Below are 17,131 nucleotides of genomic sequence, written 5' to 3' on the forward strand. Positions count from 1 at the left end.
TTTACAAACAAATTCAAAATAATTTTAAAATTTAAAATATTTATAAAAATCTCAAAATTTATATTTTTTAAAAATTATAAAATTTTTAAAAAGTTCTAAAATATATATAAAGAAAATGAAAATTTTAAAATTTTCTAAAATAATAATTTTGAGAGTTAAATAAGTTAATTAATGATTCAAGTTAAATATAGTAAAATATCTTTTTTATTATTTTTCTTTGAAAAAGTTTTCAAATATATATGGTTTCAAATTTATGTGCTCTAACATGAAACTAGTTATATTGTAACAAAATTTTAATTTGACATATTTAATTTTTAATTTAACTCGAATAATTTAACTCGATTCAACTCAAATTTCATTTTACTCGACTTAATCTGAAAAAATTTCAAATCAATTTAAGATAATAAATATAACTCATCAAATTAATTAAATCAAAATTTTTTTTACTCGATTCCATTCAAGTTTCAACTTTTTTCTTTTACACTGGAAGTAAACTTAGGATTTATTCCAAAAATATAAGCAAAGTGATTTTTCCCCTACTAGGTCTACGAAGATGACTGCGACGTCGTATTGGGCATTGATTTTTCACTTTCACTAGCTTCCTAAGCGACTAAAGTTCCAATTTCGCAAAGTTAACTGGGCTTTGAGAGGGAGCGCGAACAGAAAAGAATAGGTTTCTTGACATTTTCAGCAGGTTGAAGAGAAAGTGCGATTAGCTATTGAAATGGCGGCGGTGAGAGGAGTTGTGCTAAAGCACCTGAGAGTGAATGCAACATCCCTGTCCCTGCTTCGAAACCCTAAACCCATCCCTAACGGCCACTGTGCTCTCACCTTCAACGCCATACGGCGCCGATATTCCGACGACGTCATGGGCTCATTCCTTGACAAATCTGAGGTCACCGATCGCGTTGTCTCCGTAGTAAAAAACTTCCAGAAAATTGATCCATCCAAGGTTTTACTTTTTCATTCAATCTTCTTTAACTTTTTTCTTATAATATTAGGGTATTGATTTAGTCACATCTTCCTTTTCATTAGCCAATAGCTTCTTTTAAGCTTGCGATGCTATTTTCTTTGAAGTGTTTAGTAAATACTGATTTGATTGCTCGACTTACTTTATTTATGATTGGTGAGGTCTGGTGTAGGGGAGTTCTATTTCTCCTAAATCAAACTAATCCTTCAATTATTTCGCTATAAATTTCTTTATTTTTGTTGCTTTGATATGATAAGCTGAGAACTACGAAAAATAAGTCTCTTTCTAGCTGTAGTTAGATGCCTTCAAATTTCTGTCTTTTAAGAGTGAAGATTAATATGAAATTGACTTGTATTCTGAATTAACAAACCAGTACATAAGAAACTGTGGAAAAATTTGTTTGGTTTATAATGTGATTTCATTTCTTTAGAGCTGATTTCTGCATGGTTCGTTTGATGTGGATGTGAAGCTTTGGTATTTTGCAAATATGAAATTTGAGGTGGCATGGTCAGGCACTGCTTAACTATTGCTTTTTCTCTCTAATAAAAAAATGGGGTGCTTAAATGAATAGGTTATTCAGTTTCTTTCAGAGGAGGAATATGAAATAGGTCTGTTTTGGGCTGGAGTTGGTTGTGGTTGTGAATTCGATATCAAATTGAAATTTGGTTGGATTGTTAGTCTAAGTTTTTGCAATATTTATGTTGTCTGGCACGTGATTGATATGCAAACAAGTATGACTTGTATAAGCATTAGATCAACTTCAATGCTAGTTGTAGTTGTAGAAGTGTGATTTTACAATCTACTTGCGAAGGAGGCTTTTGTAACATACTACTCAGACACTGCATACAAGGGATAATAATGGCTGATAAATATTATTTACTAAATAAATTTTAAAATAAAAAAATTCTATTTACTAAATATTATTTATCTATATATACTTCTCTTGACTGAGTTGATGCCATAAGTTAACCAGGGACCGATTTAGTTGGGAAAATACTAAAATATCCTTTCACATACAAAGTAATTAATTATAATCTAAGGGTGCTTTTGGTTTTTCATGCTTTTTAATAAAATAATATTATGATAGGCTTTGAACTTGGGACCGGTGAGACTTAAACTTTTAACTTACCGTTTCAACCAAGGCCTAAAAAATAAACAAATTAGGGCCTAAAAATACTAGGCTTTCTTTCTTGCAAGTAAAGTTACTTGGCTTTCTTGCAAATAAAGTTTTATTCTTAAACCCTAAAAATACTTAATAACCCTAGGGGTCTATAATATATCTACTAAAAATAAATTTTATAAGATAAAACTGACATAATAAAATAGTATAATAAAAATAAAAGCTCCTGCGTCAATGTGCCTTAGAACAAGTACTACATTTAAAGGGCTGACAGAGTTGGTGTCACCCATCAACCGAATTTCAACTCAGTTAAACAATTATCAAAAATATTTCCTTTTATAAAATAATAAACATTATTATGAGGGTGTTTTTCTCATTTTAAATCATTTGAAATCTAGGAAAATGCACTTGATGGGATTCAAACCCAAAACATTATAGTAGTATGTTACAAAAGCCTCTGTTTTGAACTAAAGCTTTATATGCTCTTAACATCAATTTTTTATAAATATATTTGTTACATATATTCTTTCACGTGCCATAATCTAGTATTTTTTTATTTAGTTTTACCTTGTCTTTAAATAATTGAAAGAAAAAAAGTAAAATGACGTGCGAGTCCCTTTTCAACTTCTGTTCTCAGTTCTTCCTCAAATCCTGACCCCTCATTCCTGTGTCCAGCATGATTTTCTGTTATGATTTCATCTAGTTGCATATGCATCTTCATATTTCCCCATCCTCTTTCCTGTTGATTGCATGGTCAGGAAGAAGGAAGTGGTATGATGGAGTCATTGGTTTTTTTTTCTGTGTCGCTTTATTAGACAAGTGTCACAGCACATCCTTACTTTTCTCAGCGTGTTGGAAGCATTTCTGGATCAAACATCCGTACCATCTGTTGGTGCATCATAACCTTCTTGATTTGTGATTTGTCCTTCTATGAAGAACCTGGAAAAGGCACACAAACTCTTGCTATTCTTTTTTCTCATTTCTTTTCCTTAATATATTTTGAGATGACACAGTATCATTTATCGAGTTATTATGAGTGCAACTTGTAGTAATTTTAGGTCTATATTACTCGGATTTGGGTGTAAATGTTGGATGTGGTTGTGAATTTTTTTTTCAGTGTTTTAATGTATTTGTATGTTTCTTGGAAGGTAATATCCTTGTATCAATATCTGTATATGCTCAGATATGGATACTTAAAAAACCCGAAGAGTCGTAGTAATATGGTTTTTAGTTGCATGTAGAATCTTTATCTTGCAAGTGTTTCACTCTGTTTAGTTTTTTCTGTTTTGCAGGTTACTCCAAATGCCCATTTTCAAAAAGATCTCGGGCTAGATAGTTTGGACACTGTGGAGGTTGTTATGGCTCTTGAAGAAGAATTTGGGTTTGAGATACCTGATAATGAGGCAGACAAGATCAGCACGATCAGTCATGCTGTCGAGTTCATTGCTTCTCACCCCCAGGCAAAGTAGACAGGAAATTATGACTCAAATCTTTTTCTTTATTTTACTTCGTTCATGCGAGACATGAAACTGCATTGGATAATTCCCTAATTTCCTCGCCTGGACAAATGCCTGTAGTATCGAGGAGGAACATATTTACTAGTTATATCATTTGCAATCGCCTGAATTTTGAGGTGCTCTTCGAACCAATCATAGACTTTATTGAGATAAGTAAACCAAGAGGACCCCCCCTTGAGAACCGTATATGAGAACTTCATCTCGTACAGCTCAAACAAAAACACCCAAGTAATAGCTTGAGAACCGTATATGAGAACTTCATCTCGTACAGCTCAAACAAAAACACCCAAGTAATAGCTGAAATGGATATGGAATAAAAAGTTTGAAACTTAATCTTTTCATTCAATTTTCTCTGAAGACACAAAAGAGTGAAAATTCGAAAGCTCTTTTTTGTTGTAATTATAATGCTAAAAAAATTAAGTCGACGCAGTCGTCTTTATATCGTTACAAGCCTCTTGAATCTTCTATTTATCCACTTATTTTTTTTTCTTTGCTTTGATTTGTTCTGTGTATGAAATGTGGCTTTATTCTTGTTTTCTTTCTTTTTGATAGGAATTCTCTTATTAAGATCCTATGAATCAATTGAAACTTTAGATTTAGATTTATACGAGAATCGCGATGATTCAATAAAACCTTTAAACTAAGTCCAAAGATTTGAGTAAAAATTATTGGATCATCACTTATTTAAAATAGATATAATAAATAAAAATACAAAGAAAAGACAGAACTGTCCTTTAATGAAAATAAGCATAAACTAAATGAGAGTTTGAAAGAATAAAAAATCTTTCGATTGATAAATAATATAACTCTTTCATTCAATTTTCTTTTTTTGAGTTTGACCGCGAGGTTTAAATTTAGACCAAAATTCACGGGTTAGTTTTGATGTTACTGCCTCAACGCTGCTGTTCTAATTCATAAAATGTAATATTGCTATTTTGTTTATTTTTCTTGACCATATTTCATTTTAATGTAATAAATTTGGATAATTGGTCTAAGAAAATAATTGTACTTGATCTCAGTTTCCTTATTTGGCATTGCTTGATTTCATCTGGGAGAAAACTTTAGCTTCTATAATTATCTAGTCGGTTGGCAATTCTACTCGACTATATATTCATATCATAAACATGGATTCATTCCGCACATAAATTTTCATGCTTTCAGAATCTTAATTACCGTATTTATTTATTTTTGCTGTAAAATAGTCTTCCCGGTTCTCTTTGTGCACATAAAATAACGTTTTCATCATATAATTTCATGTATTTAATCAATTAATTTATTCGTTTTAATTTTACATTCGCTTCAAACAAATTGTATGTATAACATGTTTACAACACGGTTGGAATGGAAGAAGTGGGAGTGAATTTTTTGTCAAGCCTTTGGACTAAATTTGAACTTTAAAAGTTAATATTGTTAGGATGGTCTTATGTAAATATCATCATTGGAAAAAAGATTATACTCAAATCATAAAACTGATAAAAACACTTGTGGTTATAATATATATATAATTCAATTTTAAAATAAATTTACTTCAGATAATTTAATTCAAAATTATTTTTAAAGGTGAATTTTTCCTAAAATATAATTTAAATCACTTTTTCATGTGTAGGCAATAAAATTAAGATGTTGGGAATATTCAATTTTCTAAATTGTATTGTGTGCAATTTGTTATAAAATAAACGCTAAAGAAAATAAAAAATTGAGATAGGAGAGCAAAAGAGAAGTATGTATTTTATTCATCAAGATGATATTTATCATGCTTCTTCAAAATTTATACCTATAAACATAAGTATAAATGATATATAATTCTATTTCTAATGGACATTAGAATTCAAGTGCATTAAACTTCTTATCTTAATAAACATCCACTTTATAATAATAAAATATTTATAACACTCCCTTAGATGTCCATTGATAGATAATATGACTCATTAAAACTTTACTAAGATAAAAACCCTATGGAAAAAATTAGCAAAAGAAAACCCAATCAGACAAAACCTTAGTTAAGGAAAAAGAATACAATGTGTATTTACCTCATGAGAACATTACATAATATTTTAGGGTACACATTTCAATCTTGAATACTAACTTTTCAAATGATCACTTTAATAGATTTGCTAAATGTTTATATATCACCATTCTTTTGAAAGTCATGAGTGAGGAAAAATTTTGGGGAAATATCTTTTGATCTCTTTAGGAGTTCCAACGGTAACACCCCATTCCTAACCCCGTCCCCGGGTATAACACCCCAAACCCGACCGAGTAGGTTGGACTCGAATCTCGCGTGCCACGTTAGCCACCAAAGTGACTCTCTGTTAGCTCCCACCCTAACCTCCAACACAATATCTACTAATGAAAAATAATGTGTTTAACACTGCAGCAGAGTTATTTCATACACAATATAAACATGGGAGCTTACAAAATATCAAAGGAAAGGTTCGCATGTCAACAGTAAAAAGACTCAAGGATTCACAAACAATAAATTACATAAGTTCGCATAGTAGCATCATGAGTTCGTAACACACAAAGTATGGGTTCGCACAAAAGCATAAGTTCGCATACAAGAATATAGGTTTTCCAAACATCAATAGTTCGCATAGCACTTAAGTTCTCAATATACAATATGGCTTCACATCCAAACAAACTTTGCAAGAAGAAAAAAGAAACAATTATGTAGATCTCCTTATAACACCTCAGAATGACTCAAAGAGTACTTATAATATGTTCCATACTCACTTGTACACCAACATGTCCCAATGAATGTAGTATAGCTCGGCATTCCCTTATCTCTCTACATGTCCCAAGGCCTTAACACCCAAAATCACATAAATAGAGAGGTGAGTACCCACAATCCTTTGGTATACCAATATATCCAACATGGCTCGCAAAGGAGCATGCACAGAGACATTTCATAGAGAGTTCGCATATAGAGCTTACTAATCACAGAGAGATTGCATAGGGAGCTTACACAGAATCTTATCACATATAGCTCGCATAAGGAGCTTGCTGGAAAACACTTGTAAAGAGCTCGCACAAAAGCTCGTGAAAACATATTTTATAAAATAATATGTTAAAAATGTTTCTTAAAAACATAGGCTCACTTAGGAGCTCGCATAAAACATATCTTTAAAACACAACTTGAAAACTTAACCTTGGAAATATAGTATCAGAGTTAAAAACAAGGTGTTGCCGAAAACTTACTTTTGAAAACAAAATTCTTGAAAATCATAACAAATAACATACTTAAAGAAATTTCTTAACCACTCGTACTTTGAAAACATAATAGCGAGCATACTTATGACGAATCCCAAATCATTAATTGGAAACTGAGAATTAAGCAAGCTTGGCTTTGCCTTTATCCTTGCTGGTTGATAGTCTGGCTAGTTTGCACATACAGAAACACACAAATTACTTAAAACGACAAAACTTATAGAATTCACACATGCAAGCAAACCTAGCTTTATGGAAATCTGTAACACCCCTAACCCATATCCGTCGCCGAAATAGGGTTACGAAGCATTACTAAAAGAACTTAACTTAAAATCATCAATTTCCAAACATTTCATAAATCATGGCATAATTCATTCAAACACATGCTTATTGTCCCTTATTTGAGCCTTCGAGGCCTTAGAAACACTTTAGTAATAATTCGGGAATAAATTAGAAACATTTAGAATTTTAAGGAAAAAGATAGAAAATTTCACACTCTATGATATAGGATGGCGCGCGGACCAAGATCGAGTTGCCAAGTCACGAGAAACTCCTACGAAAGCTCTAAACGAACAGATCTGAAATTAAAACAAAGAACAAGATTAAACTAATCAGATCTGGAATTAAAACCCCAAATTCAATTAAATGAACAGCAAGATACAAAGAACGAATGAATAGATGTTTTCGTAGTTCAAGAAGACAAAATCGAACTCCAAGATCAATTCTCCACAAGTCGAATCATTCAAGAACACTAAACAAAGAACGAATTAAATCAATCGATCTTTAATAGAAAATTAGGGATTTGGGCGACAAAAGAAAAGAAAGAAATTAATGAAATTGAACGAATTTGGAAGTAAAGAAAGAGTGCTAATCATCAATAACTTGAATCGCCAAGAATGCCCAAATTCCAAGCAACCTAATTTCACCCAACAAGAAGAAATAAAAAAATGGCAAGAACCCTAAATTTTGGGGATTTTGGATCGAATAGTTCTTGCCAATAAAAGGGATCGATTAAACGAAGAGTTCTTGGAGTTTAATCAAGGTCAAACACAAACAAAACAGCAAAGAAAATTAGAAGAAGAATCGGCACAAGCAATAATAAAGAAAATAAATTGAACAAAGAAGGAATTAAAGAAAAGTCCTAAGAACCCTTGAATTCCGAAAGAATTCACAAATTCCTTCAAACGGCTCTAATCTCCTCCAAAGAATATCGATGGCAAGAAGAAGGTTGAAGATGGCTCCCACAATCAAAAGATTGTTAAAACAACTTCTAAAGAAAACTCAAGAGAGAATTCTTGGAGAAAACCCCAAAGAAAATTCGCACTCAACAAATCAAATTTGATAGAAAAATAATAATAAGATGTTTTTACAAAGGGTGGTGGCCAATGCTTATATAGGCCTCCAACAAATCCTAATCTCACAAGTAACTAATAAAAATTAAACCTAATTAATAAAATAACAAGGTAAATTCGCCATGCACTTATATGGGTCATTTTGGGCCAAATTTTACATGTAATGCTCCTAAAGATTAAAAATTAAATTAAACAAGTAAGATGTTTACAAATTGGGCCCTTTGACATTTTGGCCGATTTTCAACTAAGTATGAAGAAATTTCTTGATTGGGCTAAATTTTGGTTATTGGGCCTCGCCTTCAAGAATTTGGGCTCGTGATCCATCTCCTACCAAAATTGGGTCGTTGACGCTCGTAATGGAGATCCAATGCGTTTTGGTGCAAGATTTGGTTTCTTGGACCAAGATTTCCAAGATTTGAAATCTTGATTTTCTTGATTCTTGAAATCTCTTCGAACAGCAAAATTGGGCCAAGATTCGGTTTCTTGATTTTCTTGAAAACAAGAAAGTGAATCTTGATTTTCTTGTTCTCTCGTGTATGCATCTAAGGCCTTGCTAACAAGCTCTTGAATGGTCCCATTTAGTTTGGACCGCATTTGTCGGCCTTTGATCTTGTTATTGGGCCTTGTGGTAATTTGAGCCCATCACGTTCTTGAACTTGGATTGGGCCTTTATGACTCGTATCATTCCCCTTCCTCAAAAAGATTCGTCCTCTAATCTGAAAAATCAAATGGGGACAAGTCACCACATTAAAAGTAGAACTTACATTGTATTCACCGGTAGATCAATTTTATAGGCATTATCGTTGATCCGCCGAGTACTTGGAAAGACCCATCGCCCTTGGGTCCAACTTAGTCTTCCTTTTGTAGGAAATCGTTCTTTCCTCAAATGGACCCAAACCCAATCTCCGGGTTCTAGTACAACCCGTTTATGCCTTGTTTGCTTTGTTGGTGTTGGCGTCATTTGTTTTGGCTATTCATTGTCTAGCCTTCTCATGTAAGGATTTCACCAACTCACTTTCATTCGCCATCTAAATTGTAACATGTTCAAGAGGTAATGGCGCAAGATCAAGTAATCGTTAGTGGGTTAAAACCATAAACAAGTTCAAATGGGGAATAACCGGTTGTAGAATGAATAGATCTATTATATGCAAATTCAACGAATGGTAGGCATTCTTCCCAATTTCTAATGTTCTTTCCCACCATAGCTCGTAATAGAGTCCCTAAGATTCGATTAACTACTTGATTTGACCATCGGTTTGGGGTGACATGTAGTAGAATAAAGCAATTTAGTACCAAGCTTACCCCACAATACCTTCCAAAAGTGGCTAAGGAATTTGACATCTCTATCAGAAACAATTGTTTTAGGGATGCCATGAAGTCTTACCACTTCTTTAAAGAATAAGTCTGCCACATGTGTAGCATCATCTGTTTTGTGACAAGGAATAAAATGTTTACCTGTTTTATATTGTATCACATAAGGAAATGTTTCAATGTAGTCATTAAAGCATATCGTCGAGACAAAGCATCTGCAACTACATTATCTTTACCTGTTTTATATTGTATCACATAAGGAAATGTTTCAATGAATTCTACCCATTGGGCATGCCTTTTACTCAACTTACCTTGTCCCTTTAACCATTTAAGAGACTCATGATCTGTATGTATGACAAACTCATTAGGCAGCAAATAATGTTGCCATACTTGAAGTGCACAAACTAATGCCAATAGTTCTTTCTCATAAGTCGAGTAATTTAACTGTGCACCGTTCAATTTCTCACTAAAATAAGCAATAGGTTGCTTATCTTGCATTAAAACGGCGCCGATTCCAATTCCTGAAGCATCACACTCAAGTTCAAAAGTTTTAGCAAAATCAGGTAATTTAAGCAAAGGAGCAGAACATAACTTAGCTTTTAGAGTTTGAAAAGCCTTTTCTTGGGTTTCACCCCATTTGAAACCCACTGATTTCTTTATAACCTCTGTCAATGGGGCAGCAATAGTAGAGAAATCTTTCACAAATCGTCTATAAAAACTAGCTAAACCATGGAAAGATCTCACCTCGCCATCGATTTAGAGTCGGCCACTCCTTAATTGCCTTGACTTTGTCCTCGTCGACATGAATACCTTGAGCACTAACTATGAAACCTAAGAATATTAGTTTATCACAATGAATGTGCATTTATCAAGGTTGGCAAATAATCTTTCAGTTAAGAGAATACAAAACAGTTCGAACATGGAAAACATGATCATCTAAAGTCTTTGAGTAAATTAAAATATCATCAAAATAAACCACTACAAATTTACCCAAGTGAAGCCTTAAAACATGATTCATTATTCTCATAAATGTGCTAGGTGCATTAGTAAGGCGAAAGGCATAACTAACCATTCATACAATCCAAATTTTGTTTTAAAGGTCGTTTTCCATTCATCCCTTCCTCATTCGAATTTGATGATAACCACTTTTAAATCAATTTTAGTAAATATAATCGAACCATGTAATTCATCAAGCATATCATCAAGTCTAGGAATTGGGTGTCGATACTTTATCGTTATTTTGTTGATTGGGGCAATCAACACACATTCGACACGTACCATCTTTCTTTGGCACCAATAGGACAGAACAACACAAGGGCTTAGGCTTTCACGAATGTACCCTTTGTCTAGTAACTCTTCAACTTGCCTTTGCAATTCCTTTGTCTCCTCGGGATTGCATCTATAGGCTGGTCGATTAGGAATCGAAGCTCCGGTACTAAGTCAATTTGATGTTCTATCCTCGTAAAGGTGGTAAACCTTTAGGGCCTCACTAAAAACATCCTCATAATCCCGCAAAAGAGATTGAAACATACTAGCGATTTTCGTTAATGTTAGATAAAGATAAATAATTTTGCCTAAACCTCACAAGGATACAAGGTCATTTATTAAGTAGGGCTCTTTTCACATCTTTTTTGTTGCCAAAAGATTTTTCCGCTCATTTTACCACTAGAGGTTCACTCACCTTTGGGCTTTTTAAAATTTGACTTTTCCACTACTATTAGCCTCTTTTCTCTCTGTCTTTTGAACTTGCTCTTTCTCCCTTACCCCCTCACAAAATTTTATCATCCTCAATTGATCTTTATATACATCAGTAGGATTTAAAGGAGCAAAAGTGAATTTCTTACCTTTAAATACAAGGGAGTATCGATTAAGTTTACCTTGGTGTGTAACATCACGATCAAATTGCCAAGGTCATCCAAGGAGCAAGTGTGCCGCATGCATTGGGACTACATCACACCATACTTCATCCTCATAATTGCCGAGTTTAAAAGTGACCAAGGACTGTTTCGTAACTTTAACTTCCGAACATTCATTAAGCCACTGAAGGTGATATGGCTTAGGGTGTTTGGTGCAAGGTAACTTTAAAGAATCAACCAAATAGCTACTCACCACATTTGAGCAACTACCACTATCAATAATGAGTGAACATAAGTTACCTTTAATAAAACACCGAGAATGGAAAATATTGGCCCTTTGGCTATCATCATCTTTCATCTAAATGTGTTTATTTTGATGTTTTATGGTAGAATATGAAGCTTGAAATTATGTTAAACAACTTTAGCTAGGCGATTATAAGTGAAAACGAGTAAAACGACATAATCGGTAAAAATACCTAATGTTCATAAGTAAATGTTAGAGTGGGAATTTGATGTTGCTATAGAAGGGAAAGATGTTCAGCATGTCATAAAACATAAGAATAAAGGATGAAGTTTAATTTTCGAGATTTGGGGAAAAAGTGTAAATATGCAAAAGTTTAGGGGCAAAATTGTAATTATGCCAAAGTTTGAGTCAAGGACTGTTTTGATGAATGTGAGTATTAAATAAGCTAAATTTTCTATTATAGATCAAGAGGAATGAAATCCGGAGTTAGACCGTGGAAATAAAAAGGTTGAAGACTAAGTTGCTAGATTTGATCGTATTTTGTACCGAGGTAAGTTTACGGTAAATAAATGCATTATTTCAATAATTATTATTAATGTTGTTATTTTCCATCAATTATGTACTTATTTCATGAAATTATTTAATGTTGACTCAAGTATGAGATGATAGAGAATCAGTGTTAAAAAGTCCCGTTGAAACATTAGGAATGTATCGGATACAAATGTCATGACATTAAGGGAATGAGATCCCATGTAAGACCATGTCTGGGACATGGCATTGGCATTATTGAGGTTATGAGAGGTCCCATGTAAGACCATGTCTGGGACATGGTGTTGGCACCAAGATGAGAGGTCCCCTGTAAGATCATGTCTAGGACATGGCATGGGCACTGATATGAGAACTCCCATGTAAGACCATATTTGGGATATGACATTGGCAGTACAAGAAACATCCCATGTATGAGCATGTTTGGGACATGGCTTTGACATGTTATTATCAGACAGGAGACCCGAGTATCCTCAGTATTCCAAGTGGTTCAACGGGCTAGAAAATATACTATGTTACATGAAAGTTCAGGTAAAAGCATAATAAATAGATTCACGTGAGTTATAAGGGTTAAGAATATCTCAGTTATCAGTTGAGAAAGAAATTTCAGCAAGGAAGGAGAAGTTATAATCATGAGTTATTTAAGTAAGCAAGTAAGTAAACAAGTAAGAGAGTAAGTAAAGAAGAAAGAAAGATCATGATACTTGATGATAATTTATGAGTATAATTATTTATGATAAATGTTGTTATTTATTTGCTTGTAAACTTACTAAGCTTTACACTTACTCCCTTTATTTTCCTTCTTTTTTTATAGTATCGCCAAGCCAATTCAGGGATCGTAAGGGCGTCGGAGATCGTTTCACATTATCAACAGATCATCTCGGTATTTTGTGGATCGAAACATTTTAAGTTATGGCATGTATAGGGACTTAGTCATTTTGTGTCTGTGTCCTTATGATATGGCTAATGAATAGCATGGAAATTCTCGATAATGATTAGCTATTGAAATGGCTATTTAGAACATGTTTTGATGTTATGTATGCCTAAATGATAGTTAATACCAAGAAATTATAAAAGAGTAAAAATTTGTAATGAAATAGTTTTTGGACAAGAGCATTGACATGATTTTGAAAAATCACAAAAATAGAAGAAAAGGAATTAGAGTGTGAATGAGATATATAATTAAATATTATTGAGTCTATTTTCATATGAAAGAAACGATGTAGGCAAATGAATTAGGTGATATGAGATATTTGAATTTTAGTGAGACAGGTTAGAATGGTTTTGAAATCCCTATTCTGACTTTAGAAAATCTTTTAAAATTGTACAGAAATAATTATGAGTCATAATTTATATTTCTAAATTCCTTAATGAGTCTATTTTCAATATAAACAAACAAGAACATTATCTGAATTCTGTACAATAAGATAATTTATTTTTAGTGAAGAGGGTCAGAACAATTGAGCAGTGAAATAAGGAAGAATTTAATGAATAAAATGTAATGTTTGGATAACCTAAAAATTCTGGAAATTTTATGATAAGAAAATATATGAGTCTAGTTTCAGGAAAAATTTACGGATCTAAATTTTGAGCTTTGTAACTCTAGTTATAATTGAATTAGTTACTGTTATGCAGGTGGACAGTTTTATTGTGAATAGTGAAATAAATTATTTTGATTTGTTTAAGTATTCGAAAAATTTTTAATGTTCCCGGTTTGGAACCGAACCATTTTTGTTTCATGTTTTAGGGTCTCAAGGGTCCTTTTTAGGGACATATTGATTGAACATGAGTGAATTAATTTTAAAAGAAAATTTTTATGCTCCGAACTAGTAAGTTAAGTCAGATAACGCCTCGTGCTCGACTCCGACAACGACTCGGGTAAGGGGTGTTACAAAAATAACTACGTAAGCAATGTATACTTAGTAAGCTCGTACAAACTTTAAACATAATTTTCCAATTCAATAATAAACTTTATAGAATAAACAGAAATCTATGTGAATGCCATAAGATTCATAAATATATATGATCATCGACTTACAAATGAGTAAGTTCATTAACGACGCATAGATTTATCATTCGTAACATGATAGGATTTAAGAGGATGTAATGTATAATCATCAAACTTTCTATAAGATTATACACCTATCAATTTACTTACTTTCCATTTTGTTCCCAATGCTTATCAAAAGCTTAAATGACATTTTCAATTTTCGACTTAGTGTATTTATCCATGATATAAGTATATTCATCCATAGCACACGTAAATTTCTAACATATAAGTACCTCTTTCAAACTCACTATTCCCTTTTCATCCAATTTAATTTCAACTATGAATTTACCATTTCATTACCTTTCCTCACCCGTTTCATATGTATAACACACAAGATAATAGCATAACATTAACCATGACTAGAAAGCTAGTGCATTTATATTTGATGGTCGTCACCATCCCCTTTCATAACCAATAGTCAAAACTATCCCTTTTCATAATTGATAGTCAAAACTATCCCTTTTCATATTTAATGATCGTCACCATCCCTTTTCATAGTTGATGGTTGTCACCATCCCTTTTCATATTTGATGGTCGTCACCATCCCTATTCATATTTGATGGTCGTTACCATCCCTTTTCATAGTCGATAGTCGAAACTATCCCTTTTCATATTTGATAGTCGTCACCATCCCTTTTCATAGTCGATAGTCGATAGTCGAAACTATTCCTTTTCTTTAATTGATGCTCATCGATACTTTGTTGGATTTGTCTGTTGAGGCATGATATGATAACATAACATAATAGTATTTACAACAACAATTTAAAACACTATTTAAATGTACGAAACTTACCTGGCTAAATTACATAATAGCATTTTACATCTTTTACGATTTAGTTCTTTTTAATTAATTAACTACCGAAACCTTAAATTTTTTTAACAAAACTTTAATACCACCTTAATGACACTCTGTAAGTATTTATAAAAATATTTACGTCACGGTTTATAGAAACAAGGTCCCGATACCTCATTTTCTAAAACAACTTGACCTTAGGGTCTTACCACTTGAACTTAATAAATCGCTTAAATAACATAAATTACCAAATCAAAAACCTTTTTAAAATCACATTTGGCTTGTAAATATTAAAAATAATATTTAAAAACTTTTTCGTCAGATTTGGTGGCCCCGAAACCACTGTTTTCGACACCACTAAAAAATAGGCTGTTACACCCGTGTCTTAGGTTGCGTGTACAAGAAATTGGCCAAATTCAAGCCATTTCCTTCACCCATTTCAATCATGAATCTACAATCCATTTGCACCTTTAACTAAGGCATCAAAATATACCAAAACATATATAAAATGTCCAATTCACCATACCATTAATCCATTCAACCAATATGCCAACAAGACACCTAAATCACAATCAAACTAACATACCTAAACTTAAGCATGATTGGTCATATTTCATACAAACACATCTAGCTCATATTTATCTCAAATCAATAGCTAACTTGGCCACATTACAAACTTACCTTCACTTCCCAAATTCGCTATTCAAACATGCATTAACACAGTGCCAAAATAATACATACTAGTATGGCATCTATAAGTACCAAAATGACACAAGTCAACCAACCAACATCAAATGGTAACAAAACAAGTTATACATGCTAATATCAATACTTAGCATTCAACTCAAACTTTACACATAAGTTCACCTATACATGCCATTATAACCTTGACCAACACATCAATACTACTGATATAATCGCTGGAGAGTGTGATAGATCTTCGATGAGCTTCCAAACAAAACCGGTCGAGCTTCTGATAATCTGTAAATTAAGAGAAAAATAACTACATAAGCAATGAATGCTTAGTAAGCTCATATAAATCGTATACATAATATTCCATTTTAATACTGAAATTTATAGAATAAATATAAACCTATACAAAAGCCATAAGATTCATAAAACTACATAATCATCAACTCAGAAATGGGTAAGTCTCTTAAATCACATATACTTTTCATTCATAACAAAATAGGATTTTATAAGTTGTATTACATAATCATCAACCTTTTCATAAAACTATGAACCATTACATTTACTTACTCACCATCCCACTCTAAGTGCTTAGCATAAGTCTAAACAACATTATCAATTCACGAGTTAGTGTACTTATCCACGATATAGGTAAATTTGTTCGTAACATAAGTAGATTTCGACATATAAGTACATCATTTAATTTATCAATTTATTTTTACATATAACATCATGTTACATATAAGATCATCCATAAGATATGAAATTTACCATCTATGAACATAACCTTTTATTCATTAACATTACCATATCATCATATTATATCCCAATTATGAACTTACTATTTCATTCCCTTTTCTTACCCGTTTCATTTGCATAGTACAAAGCATAAGCATAAACATTAACCATAACCACAAGCTTGGCACAAGCTTAAAATCATCATCATTACACAAGTTAGTGCATTTATACATAACTCTTTTGTAACGCCTCAAATTTTGGGCCTAGAAGTATTGGGCCTTGAGTTTGGAAGCGGATAGGAGACTGCTCTTAGATATTTTAGTTGTGCAAGTGAGTAACACAAATTGCATGTTTGGTTGAGTGGCTAACTGATTTGAGCGTATTTGGGAGTGCTTGAGAAGCTTGGGCTCAAGTCTGGCCTTCGGCAAAATTTTAATTTTTGGGCTCTTAAGGGAACTTGGATGTTAGCATACAGGATTTATAATTATTTTTGGTTGTTTTATGACACAAAGAGAAGGGGATGGTCTAGTGGCAAGGTGGCGTGCTATTTCTAGTAGGGGACTGGAGTTCGAGTCTCACTTTATGCAAATAGGATTATATATTTTGTTCATGAGGAGGCAAGAGTTGGTGTTGGATTTGAATTGGAGAGTTTGAATTGGTCTTGTGAGTTGGTTGTGGAGGATATTAAGGAGGGATAAGGGGAGAAAATCAAGGAGAGGGGGTGGAGATTTTCAAGG

General features: G+C 32.8%; 1 protein-coding gene across 1 annotated transcript; it reads left to right on the forward strand.

The window, feature by feature from the left end:
* The first annotated feature begins 615 nt into the window (after positions 1–615).
* LOC105783628 (acyl carrier protein 2, mitochondrial) lies at positions 616–3,739 on the forward strand. Its single transcript, XM_012609198.2, has 2 exons — positions 616–952; positions 3,383–3,739. The coding sequence occupies exons 1-2, from the start codon at positions 725–727 to the stop codon at positions 3,557–3,559; spliced, it is 405 nt and encodes a 134-aa protein (XP_012464652.1). The 5' UTR covers positions 616–724; the 3' UTR covers positions 3,560–3,739.
* Positions 3,740–17,131: the final 13,392 nt, after the last annotated feature.

Source organism: Gossypium raimondii, chromosome 13, assembly GCF_025698545.1.
Source record: "Gossypium raimondii isolate GPD5lz chromosome 13, ASM2569854v1, whole genome shotgun sequence".
Lineage (NCBI taxonomy): Eukaryota > Viridiplantae > Streptophyta > Magnoliopsida > Malvales > Malvaceae > Gossypium > Gossypium raimondii.